Below are 12,067 nucleotides of genomic sequence, written 5' to 3' on the forward strand. Positions count from 1 at the left end.
TAGACCATTTTCGACGGACCATGACTCAAAACAGCTGCTCCCATAACCTCAAAACTTACATCAATTAACGCCGGTGATGGGAATATAACCAAAGGAAAACTAAAAAGGATTTTTCAAAGAAGTGGGGCCAAAGGAACATCATAAGTCACATGGGCAAAAGAGAAGATAGATTGGTGAGATGATATCAATCTTCTCTTCATTCACATGTACTCTATGACTCCCTCTTTACTCCTTAATTAAATTAAATCTTTTCTTTTGCCTATTATATAAATCCACAAAACCCCTATACAGTTACTCTTGCCAAGTGCCAAACTCAGGCTTCACACTCTTCATTCTTTCCCCCATAGCTAGCAAAAAACCATGAAATCTTTCTCTTCTTTCCCATTGTTCCATTTCTTGTTAGTCTTGATTATATGCATTTCTTGTGTAAATTTAGTGTACACAACTCCAGTCAAGATTGGCAAAGGCTATAGATTAATAGCCATTGAAGAATCACCAGATGGTGGCCTCATTGGTCATCTCAAAATCAAGAAAAAGAACAATATTTATGGCCCTGATATTCCATACTTGCAGCTCTATGTCAAGTAAGTATTCAAACACTTAGCATTTTTCTTATTATTCTGTTCTATAACCGAGTAATACTCGAGGGCCAGTAGAACACGGTTTAGAACAAGAGTCGGAGCCAGGATTTATAGTTTATGAGTTCTGAATTTGTCATGAATTCATAGTTCGTCTTAATTACTGAGCCAGAATTTATAGTTTATGAGTTCTAAATTTGTCATGAACTCATAGTTTGTTTTACTTACTGTGTTCGCAATGAAATATTTATGTATATTTAATAAATTTTATAAGACAAATACAGGATAGTAAATAAGCAAAAGCTACTGTGTTCGCCCGAAGCTAACTCGTAGCTCATTCATTAGCTCCACCCATGTTCAGCTCAATGAATGATGGGCCCGTTCCTGTAATTTTTTCTACTTAAATATCAGTCTTTTGCTTACATTTTTATGATTATACACCTAATTCTTGATAAAGAGCCATAAAAACAACCTCTTGCACTAATGCATGTTAAAGCTGCGTACAATAGATCATTTCCGAATCCTGCACATAGCGGGAGCTTAGTGCACCAAACTGTCCTTTATACACCTAATTCTTGATATAGTTGAATCTTTATGCACTAATTCTTAATAAAGAGTCGTGAAAACAAACTCTTGTAGAAATGCAGGGGAAGAGTGCGTACAAGAAAATTTTGTGGTCCATTCCTTCTCCGAACCCGGCACATAGCGGGTGCTTTGTTCACCGGACTGGCCTTTATACACCGAATTCTTGATAAAGTTGAATCTTTATGCACTAATTCTTGGTAAAAATTGAATGTTTATGTAACTTTTGTGATTATTATTACAGGCATGAGACAGATAATCGATTGAGGATTCAAATAACAGATGCAGAGAAGGATAGATGGGAAGTTCCATACAATTTATTACCAAGGGAAAAAGCTCCATTATTGAAACAAACAATTGGTGTTTCAAGAAAAAGTAGTCCATTTCCACTAGGAGTCTCAGAATATTCAGGAAATGAATTAATTTTCAGCTTTACCACTGACCCTTTTGGTTTTTCTGTGAAAAGAAAATCAAATGGACAAACCCTTTTCAATTCAAGTTCAGATGATTCAGACCCATATAATAATTTGGTATTTAAAGACCAATATCTTGAAATATCCACAAAATTACCTAAAGATGCTTCATTATATGGTTTAGGTGAAAATACACAACCCCATGGTATTAAAATTTACCCAAATGACCCTTACACTTTATATACAACTGACCAATCAGCAATTAATTTGAATATGGATTTGTATGGTTCACATCCAATGTATATGGATTTAAGGAATTTGAATGGTGAAGGTTATGCACATGCAGTTTTATTGCTAAATAGCAATGGAATGGATATATTTTACAGAGGGAATTCTTTGACATATAAAGTGATTGGGGGTATTTTGGACTTTTACTTCTTTGCTGGCCCCACACCTCTTGCTGTTGTTGATCAATATACTGAATTTATAGGCAGGCCTGCTCCTATGCCCTATTGGTCTCTTGGTAAGTTTTCTTGTCTTATCTTTTTCACTTCAATTAATGGCATTAATTGTGATATTTGTTGATATTTAGTTTTTTGGTTGGTATTGTTTCAACTAAATTAGTATGTATGAGTAGGGGCCTGAGTATATGCTGTTAAAGTTGGAAAAAGGCAGCATTTAATTAAAGTTGAAGTAGGTAAAAGAGTAATTAGAAGCAGAGGGGATCCAGGGTTTAAATCTTATGGTTTCAACTTTTAAGGTTTTAGCATTGAACTCATTATATTCTTAAAGTTATGAGTTCATATCTAATATTTTTACAATTTTAATATATAATTTTTTACTCCGCATTATAAGTTATGAGTTAAATTGAATCCGTCGGTGAAACATTACATCCGCCTCTAATTAGAAGCTAACGTTAGACGTACATTTTACTTGAACTACTAGGTTCATGCAATTTCAAATCTTGTAAATATGGTATATATAATATCCATTGAAATTTCGTACACAATTATTTATTATTAAAGGTCGATCAACTTATAACCTGATAACATAAAAAAATGTCCACTTTCTTGGGCACATAACATAAACTTTTACATAACATAGCATGATGTAAGGTGGCTTAATGTGAAACTAATTGGGGGTATTATCACTTTTAGCATGCACCAGCACCGGTATGATTTCATCTAAGTTAGTACTATGAGTAGGGGCCTGGATATATGCCATTAAAGTTGAAAAAAAGGCATTATTTAAAGTTGCTTGAGTCGAGGGTTTACCGAAAACAGCTTCTTTACCTGAACAAGATAGTATAAGGTCTGGGTATATACTATCCCTAAGGATCGTTTGGTACGAGCGATAAGGTGGGATAAGACGTGAGATTACTTTAGTTTAATTGTGATATTTGTTGACATTTAGTTTTTGGTTGGTGTGGTTTCAGCTATATTAGTATGTATGAGGAGGGGCCTATATATATGCTGTTAAAGTTGGGAAAAAAGGCAGCATTTAAAGTTGAAGTAGGTAAATGAGTAATTAGAGGTTAATATTATGTTTAGACATATTTTATTTGAGTTACTAGGGTTATAAAATTTCAAATCTTGTAACAACGACAAGTGAAATCCCAAGAGTGGGGTCTGGAGAGGGTAGTGTGTACGCAGACCTTACCCCTACCCCGAGGGATAAAGAGATTGTTTCCAATAGACTCTCGGTTCAAGAAGACGAAAAGACGACGAAAAAAGATAATATATCAGTACCATCAATAAAAAATCATAGAAAAAATAACATCACACGAACTAGAAACATTTCAAATCTTGTAAATGTGGTATATGGTACTAATATATTGTCTCTTGTTGCTTTCTTGAGTCGAGAGTCTCCTGGAAATAGCTTCTCTGCCCCTCGAGGTAGGGGTAAGGTCTGCATACATATTACCCTCCTCAGACCCCACTTATGGGATTATACTGGGCCGTTGTTATTGTTGTAAATGTGATATATATAATATCCATTGGAATTTCGTACACAATTATTTATTATTATACGTCGATCAACTTAATCTGATGACACTTAAAAAAAATGTACACTTTCTTAGTCACATAACATAAACTTTTATTTATTACCCAAAAAAAAAAGATAAACTTTTACATAACATAGCCCGTTGTAATGTGGCTTGATGTGAAACTAATTCTTGATTAACCATTTAAGTCCAACCTTTAATTTCTTTTGGTTATAAAGCCAATAGACATGTGGGGAGTTTGAGGATAAGTCCACCTCTTTGAGTATTTGCTTACATTTTGAGGTAGGAAGTTAGAATCCCGTGACTTGTCTTTCAATGAGTATTTTGGCGGTTCCTCATATTATCTAATATCTACTATTTATTTTGGCCCTTCATACGTTAAGAGATTTGTACAAGGGACAAAATTAGGATAGCAATTGTTATCATTGTGGACCATCTCAATAATTGCTTAATCACTTAAGTATTATTTTTCTCAATTTACTAGCTATGGATTTTAAAAAGCATGGTTTTTATTAGGGGTGTACAAAGAAAATCGACAAACCGTACCAGTTCGATAATCCGAGTCAAACCGGAAAAAAAAACTCGACTATGGTTTGGTTTGATTTGGTTTGGTGTTGGAAAAAAAACCCGACCATAATTGGTTTGGTTTGGTTTTAACTAAAGAAAGTCAAACCGAAACCAAACCAACCTGACATTACATATATAGAAATTTTAGATATATTTAATATATAAATATAAATATTGTGGTGTAATTTATAAATATTTTTTAAAAGATTTCATAATTTTATCTTTTGAGATATTATTTCAAGGTTGAACTTAGAACTTTTGAATGTTCTAATAAGTTTTATAGCCATTAACATTAGTAAATTAAGTAGTGCTAGCAAAAACCCAAACCAAAATCAAATCAATACTAATGCTAACAAAAAATATTCAATTCAATACTACGAACGAGAATGTATTGAATATCTATTTTTTGTTTTGCAATAATTTAGATAAAAATGCATAACCTATTTTTATTTTTCCTTTAGAGTTTAATCATGTAATTAATAATCTATTATTAGTCTATTTATTTTAGCATGACTTAGTACTTTTAGATTATGTTTATTTTTATTATGGTTTTTTAATTAGTAATATTTATATTACATAATTTTATTGTCTTTATTGTTGAATATTTTAGGATAATGTCATGACATACCTCATATTTTGTATTATTTTCTTGGAAAATACTTTATATAGTTATATCTTAGTAGGACTAAAGAAATGTTTTGAGCACAATTTATATGTTTTGTTTTACGAAGATTTTACTGGGAAAAAAATCCGAGAAAACCCCAAAAAAAACCGAGAGTGAAAAATCCGAGTTTTATTGGTTTGGTTTGGTTTTTAGAGTTAATAACCCGACACAGTTGATTTGGTTTGGTAATTGTAAAATCCGAACCAACCCGACCTATGTACACCCCTAGTTTCTATCTTAGAAAAAATTCATCTACACTCATATTTGTATTATTTATTTAATAATTTGATGTAAATATTAAATATGAATAAGTTTTTCTGAGTCCTTCAATAGTCATATCTTTATCTCTACTCATAAATCTAGGATGCCGATTAATAATAACTGATGAAATTTTCTCGGACGAAAACAGAAAGAAGGCACTAAGATTTTTAGGGTGAAAATTAAAAAATTTGACTCTCGAAATTCAAACTCCGCTACATAAATTGAAAAGAGGGAGTAACGCATAAAATTTTCTAGGAAATATGATTTTATAATTACACTTGAAAATGATTGCTGCTATCAAATGATTGAGTAGATAAACAAATCTTGTATGATGTGGACTATTATCCTTTATTTAAAAAAAAAAAAAACTTTTTCTAACTTTATTTGGCTAATCAGCATTATACACATCATTAGATAGAATATTTTGCTTAACTTTTAAAGGTAAGTATCTTAATTTACTAAAGGATTTTTTGTCTAAGTTCATATTCTGATAAGGCAAGATGGTAGGTATTGATTAAAATGTGTCATTATTTATTTTTATTATACAATAACAACTGCCCAGTAAAATCCCACATAGTGGGGTCTGGAATATTATTTGTACTATAGTATCCATGAAATTAATGATATTTATGAGTTGGTGGACTGGTCCAATAGTTCTGATTTTTTTTTTGTCATCACTACTATTTTCCTTTTAGTCTCTTTTATTTCTGAAAAGTGGAAATCACTTTTTTGACTTTAAAATAAAAATCTTTGATTCATTCGCTCTCTATTTTTCTCATTCATAGAAAAAATCTTTTAGGCCCACAGAAAAAGGATGCACTAAAGCTTCACATTTATAGCGTTTTTGCTTTAGGGGGCCTCTTTGTGGCTACTTTTAAAATTTTGTCCCCATTATTTCAGTGTTCTAAATATATCTGAAAAATAAATAAATTATTGAACTATTTTTAAGTGCCAAATTTATTCCCCTAGGCTATTATAGGAATTTAGATTACTAATTGACATTGTTAGTGTAGTTTAACATGTAATAGTAGGTTAATCACCTACAGCTAATGGGGATATAATTAAAAAAGTAACCTAAAAATCATACGGTACCTATAATTATTACTTTCCCGGTCCACAATAAGTGACCATTTTACTTTTTTATTTAGGTCCAAAATAAGTGTCAATTTACATAATCAATAAGGAATTAATTTTATTTTTTCAAAATTTGCCCTTATTTACATATTCCAATGTGTCAAGGTTTAATTAAGGTTAATTTAGTAAATACATTTTTTTTTCTTTAGGAGTTCGTTTTTCCTTAATGGGTATGTAAAAGGTAAAATGGTCACTTATTGTGGGCCGGAGAGAGTAGTATTTTAGTTTTAGTATCAATAAGGAATTAGTTTTATATATTTTAATTTTATGTTATATATACGTCGTTAGTGCAGTCTAACATGTAATACTAGGTTAGTTATTGTGTTTATCCGATTACTAATCAACATGTCATGAGAGATTTACCTGTAATTACTTTATAATTAACTTAATTGCCATGTTGCATAGACTGTCTAAATATGATATCTTATCTGTGTCGAATCCTCGAAAAATGGGAAAAATACATTATTTTTGAAGAGTCCGATATACACCCGACTATATTTTTAAAAAGTTCGAATAACATTGCTTGATTGTATAAATATTTAAGTCAAAGTCCTTTTGTTTTTACTCAAAAACCCGTAGTGTCATCCATTAGCTGGTTCTGGCACAAAGCAACAACTGTCCTACAGAAAAGCACTGTCATTTAGATCATTGCGTGATGCTGTAGTGGTAGTAGGTGTAATCTTCCCTACATGTGTGTAAATTTGAGCAATCACATCAAATTTTAATCAAAATGCTAAACTTTATCTTTTGTTCAATTAAAGTCTCATTTGATAGAAATCTTAGAGTAGCACTGTCGGTAGTTGTACAAACAAGTTGATACTCAATAATGCTATTAACTTCATCATTGATTTACTATGAATTGTCCTTTAGACATATGACTTGATGCAGGAGTTCTTGGTTTTTAGTTATGCTAGTCAAACTGTAGTGTCTCGTGTTTTTTTGTCATGCAAATGGTTCAAAACCATTAATTATAATCGGACTTGATAAAATTCTAGACATTTAACTAAAAGGTTCTTGAAAATATATCAAAATATGTGGTTTCCATCTCATGGTTGAATAAGGGAATTTAAGATGACGAGTTACTCGATACCTGCTGCTGGTGGGAGGTAGCAGGTACGTAGAAAAATAGTCGATGTGTGCGTCCAAACATAATCGTTTGTGACACCCTGGAGAATCCCACATTGACAAAACACGAGAGAGATGTTGGGTATATAAGTAAACAAGTCTTAGATCCTACAACAACAACCACCCGTTGAATTCCCACAAGTGGGTAAAGCAGTCCAGTGCACTAAGTTCCCGCTATGCGCGGGGTCTGGGGAAGAGCCAGAGTACAAGGGGTCTATTGTACGCAGTCTTACCCTCATTTCTGCTAGAAGCCTAATCATATGACAACAAACCCTAGTGACGCATTTTAAAGTCGTGCGGGCCTAGACGCAGAGCGAACACTATCATTAGTGGACTGACATCGTTATCAAAGAAGGGGGTGGAGGGGGGACATTTTAATATTCATAACATACTAAATTACTGCTAAAATTGGAATGTGCTACTAATCTCACACTGTTTCCAATAGACCCTCGGTGGAATGTGCTACTATGGTGTTTGCAAAAAATTTGTATTCAAGATTCATGGCCTAATTCAATATTTCCTCTTATACTTGTTCATTGTTACAGGATTCCATCAATGCAGATGGGGTTACCACAATTTATCTGTAATTGAAGATGTTATTGCCAATTACAAGAAAGCAAAGATCCCTCTTGATGTAATATGGAATGATGATGATCACATGGATGGGAAGAAGGATTTCACTCTCAACCCTGTCAACTACCCTGGCCCAAAGTTAAGGGCATTCTTGAAAAAAATCCACGCCGAAGGCATGCATTATATTGTGATTAATGATCCTGGAATTGGAGTTAACAAAAGTTATGGTGTTTATCAAAGAGGTATTGCCAATGATGTTTTCATCAAATATCAAGGCAAGCCATTTTTAGCACAAGTCTGGCCTGGTGCCGTTCATTTCCCTGACTTCCTCAACCCGAAAACAGTTGAGTGGTGGGGTGATGAAATTCGACGGTTCCATGAACTTGCACCCATTGATGGCCTTTGGATTGACATGAATGAAGTTTCTAACTTTTGTACTGGTTTGTGCACGATCCCGGAAGGTAGGATATGTCCTAATGGCACAGGTCCGGGTTGGATTTGTTGCCTGGATTGCAAGAATGTAACGAGCACAAAGTGGGATGATCCGCCTTATAAGATAAACGCTTCTGGAATTCAAGCTCCAATCGGTTACAAAACGATTGCCACTAGTGCAACTCATTACAATGGAGTTAGGGAATATGATGCTCATAGTCTTTATGGTTTCTCTGAGACTATTGCAACTCACAAGGGTCTTCAAGCGTTAGAGGGCAAACGTCCGTTCATATTGTCTCGTGCCACGTTTGTTGGCTCGGGCCATTATGCTGCACATTGGACAGGGGATAACAAAGGAACATGGGAAGATTTGAGGTATTCAATCTCTACAGTCTTGAATTTTGGTATATTTGGTGTTCCTATGGTTGGTTCGGACATATGTGGATTTTATCCAGCGCCTACTGAGGAACTCTGCAACCGTTGGATTGAAGTTGGCGCGTTCTATCCCTTCTCAAGGGATCACGCAAACTACTACTCGCCAAGACAGGAACTTTACCAATGGAAAAGCGTGGCTGTATCTGCTCGTAATGCTTTAGGTATGAGATATAAATTGCTACCATATTTCTACACCTTGACCTATGAAGCACACACTACTGGTGCACCAATTGCTCGGCCACTCTTCTTCTCTTTCCCGAACATCCCAAAACTTTACGAGTTGAGTACTCAATTCTTGATTGGAAGTAGTGTCATGGTTTCTCCGGTGCTAGAACGAGGTAAAACTGAGGTGAAAGCGCTCTTCCCCCCGGGCACTTGGTACAGTTTATTCGACATGACACAGGCTGTTGTCACAAAAGAACCACACTACCTCACACTTGATGCACCATTGCATGTAGTCAACGTGCATTTGTACCAAAACGCCATAATACCAATGCAGCGCGGTGGGATGTTAACAAAAGAAGCAAGAATGACACCTTTTACCATTGTCGTAGCCTTCCCACTGGGGGCAACCCAGGGGGAAGCTAAAGGAAAGCTTTTCCTCGACGAGGATGAGCTTCCAGAGATGAAGCTAGGAAATGGACAGTCAACGTATATCGATTTCTATGCAACAACCAGCAATGGAACAGTGAAGATTTGGTCTGAAGTTCAAGAAAGCAAATACGCGTTGGACAAAGGATGGTCTATTGAGAAGGTTACAGTGTTAGGTTTGGATCGAGTTGGAGGCGCGTTTGAAATTCTAGTGGATGGAACTGAAGTTACAGATACTTCGAACGTGCAGTTTACTAGTGAAGAACACAAGTATATTGACAAACTCGAGGAGGGAGGCGATAAGAGGAAGAGTATGATGGTAGATATTCAAGGACTAGAATTACCAGTTGGGAAAAACTTTGTTATGTCCTGGAAAATGGGGATTTCACCTTGAGAATAACATTAGTTTCTATATATTTGTGTGGATATATTGCCTATGTTATATTTAAGTAGTGATATTGTTCTTGATGAAAATGAGATTTGAGTTTAAAGTGAGCTCTTCTTTTTTCATACAAATAGGCAAACAGATTCAAGTGTATTAATTTATGCATTCTGTAATAGAGTACTTCTTTCTGATGTTGACAAATCCAATCAAAGTGTTTTACCAATGTTTATGCAGTGTTTATTCAAATTCTTTTTTATGGTTTAGGTCACTATTAAAATCTATTAATTATGATTTGCAACCACTACTTTCAACTCAAACATATATACATATATATGGCGAGGCTTCAGATCTCCGAGGACATGCCACACGATAGGAAGCTGTGGAGGTCGAGTATTAAGGTTGTAGGTTATGAGGTAGTTGAGCATATTTAGTCTATCAGTGTGAGGCTAGGCTGATAGGATTTTGTCTTAGACTGCTAGTGGTCAGTGTTGTGTTTACACTACTCTTTTGTTTTCATAGTGTCGGGCCTTATTTACTGGTTATTATTTCTGCTTTTCATCTATTTACTGGTTCTTGTGTTATTATTTCCATAGTTTTTTATTGATGTACTGATATATTGTTTCTTTTCGTCTTTTCGTCTTCTTGAGTCAAGGGCCTATCGGAAACAGCCTCTCTATCTCATCGGGGTAGAGGTAAGGTCTACATATACATTATCTTCCCCAGACCTCTCTTGTAGCATTACACTGAATCGTTGTTGTTGTTGTTTTATCAAACATACTGTATTGTTGAATTCATTGTGAGTCCGTTAGATTCTTAGATCAGACTCTTCTGTAGCAACTAGCAAAGTAGTTCCTAAGTTTGTTCTATTGGTTTAAGGAACACTTGTTGAATCTCTATTTTTGGGCTGGGCTCATTCCAATATGATAAGGGGAGAATGGATACTTCGGTGTCACTATTAATTTTTTAATCCCAAAAAAAAAAGTCTTTAAAAAATAGCTTCCATCAAAATTATAAGAAGCGCTCCTGGAAATCGCCATAATTTTTATATGGTGATCATCGGGATTTCCCGACCAAAACAAGGCAATCACTAGAATTCTTGCGACAAAACATGACAATCGCTGGCGATTACCAAAATTTGCAAAAATATGGGAATAGTCAGAAAATTTCACATGATGATCACCAGGATTTGCTACAAAATATGATAGTCGTCAAAAACATTTCTTATGAGAAAATTCTAACAACGTGCTTGACAAATATAGTAGCGACGTCAAAATTCTATCAGGATTATTTTACCAAAATTTTCTTGATATGGTCAAAAGTCAAAACACAAATAATGTTTCTAAAAAGGTCCATCGGGCGTAATTTCTTGTATGATAAACACATAGGATGAATTGTCCCCGAGTAGTGATTCCATTTGTTGGCCTAATTTGATTCATTTAGCCCAAACACTTTTAGTTGATCTATAGCCCAGTTGGTTTCTAGAAGATTGTGAATTGAAATATGTAGTACACTAACATCTACTGGCCCAATGTTGGAAAGAGAACAGAATTGGATCAAGTCTCATCAATATGGATTCAATTGCTTCCACTTGTTAAAATAGCACGATCTAGTCAGTTTTCGGATTAGTCATTCAAAAATAGTCAGCATTTGCCAAGTAATTGAAAAATAACTATTATTTTGCTGCAACAGAGACCGATCCAATATAATATACTGGAGTTCGGTGCACCTGTGTATGAACTTCCAGCATATTATGCTGGATCGGTATATTTTGTTGTCTCCAGTATATTATGCTGGACCGGTATATTATACTGGAACTCCAGTATATTATGCTGGAGTATTTTTTTGGATTTTGAACAGTGTTTTCGTTCAGATTTATCTTTACATGAAAAGTGATAAATTCGATTACTTTTGAAACTGTGGCTATTTTTGAATGACCACTTGTAAATCAGGCTATTTTTGAATTTCTCCCCTTCCACTTGGATTGAGCCCAATATCATATATCCACCCCTAAAAGTTGAATAAACTCACATTCAAATATCTGAGCTGAAATTAGAAAAAATTTAAATTCCCAGATATCCTTTCAAACTCGGCATAATTTATCAATTGGACATTTCAACTTAGAAACCAGGGCGGCTCTACCTTTAAGCTTAAGGGTTCCTGTGAACCGTATAGTTTTGTCTAAATTTTATATTTATATATATAATTCGAGGTTGTTGTAGAAACCCATATCCTGAATCTGCTTAGATATGTATGCAAAAAACTGATTTTAATTTGAACAAAAAAAATTAAACAGAATCTTAGCGTAACATTCATTTTTTTCCT

The 12,067-nt window shown here is 34.3% G+C and overlaps 1 protein-coding gene across 1 annotated transcript; it reads left to right on the forward strand.

Moving 5' to 3' along the window:
- The first annotated feature begins 242 nt into the window (after positions 1–242).
- On the forward strand, positions 243–9,968 carry LOC104245254 (alpha-xylosidase 1-like). Its single transcript, XM_009800839.2, has 3 exons — positions 243–584; positions 1,405–2,096; positions 7,875–9,968. The coding sequence occupies exons 1-3, from the start codon at positions 361–363 to the stop codon at positions 9,752–9,754; spliced, it is 2,796 nt and encodes a 931-aa protein (XP_009799141.1). The 5' UTR covers positions 243–360; the 3' UTR covers positions 9,755–9,968.
- Positions 9,969–12,067: the final 2,099 nt, after the last annotated feature.

The sequence above is a fragment of the Nicotiana sylvestris genome, chromosome 10 (genome assembly GCF_000393655.2).
Source record: "Nicotiana sylvestris chromosome 10, ASM39365v2, whole genome shotgun sequence".
NCBI lineage: Eukaryota > Viridiplantae > Streptophyta > Magnoliopsida > Solanales > Solanaceae > Nicotiana > Nicotiana sylvestris.

Excerpts from the sequence above, each read along its gene's own strand:
- LOC104245254 (XM_009800839.2), top strand. The coding sequence starts at position 361 with ATGAAATCTTTCTCTTCTTTCCCATTGTTCCATTTCTTGTTAGTCTTG. Across the intron at positions 585-1,404 it reads TACTTGCAGCTCTATGTCAA|GCATGAGACAGATAATCGAT; the intron begins GTAAGTATTCAA and ends TTATTATTACAG. Across the intron at positions 2,097-7,874 it reads TATGCCCTATTGGTCTCTTG|GATTCCATCAATGCAGATGG; the intron begins GTAAGTTTTCTT and ends TCATTGTTACAG.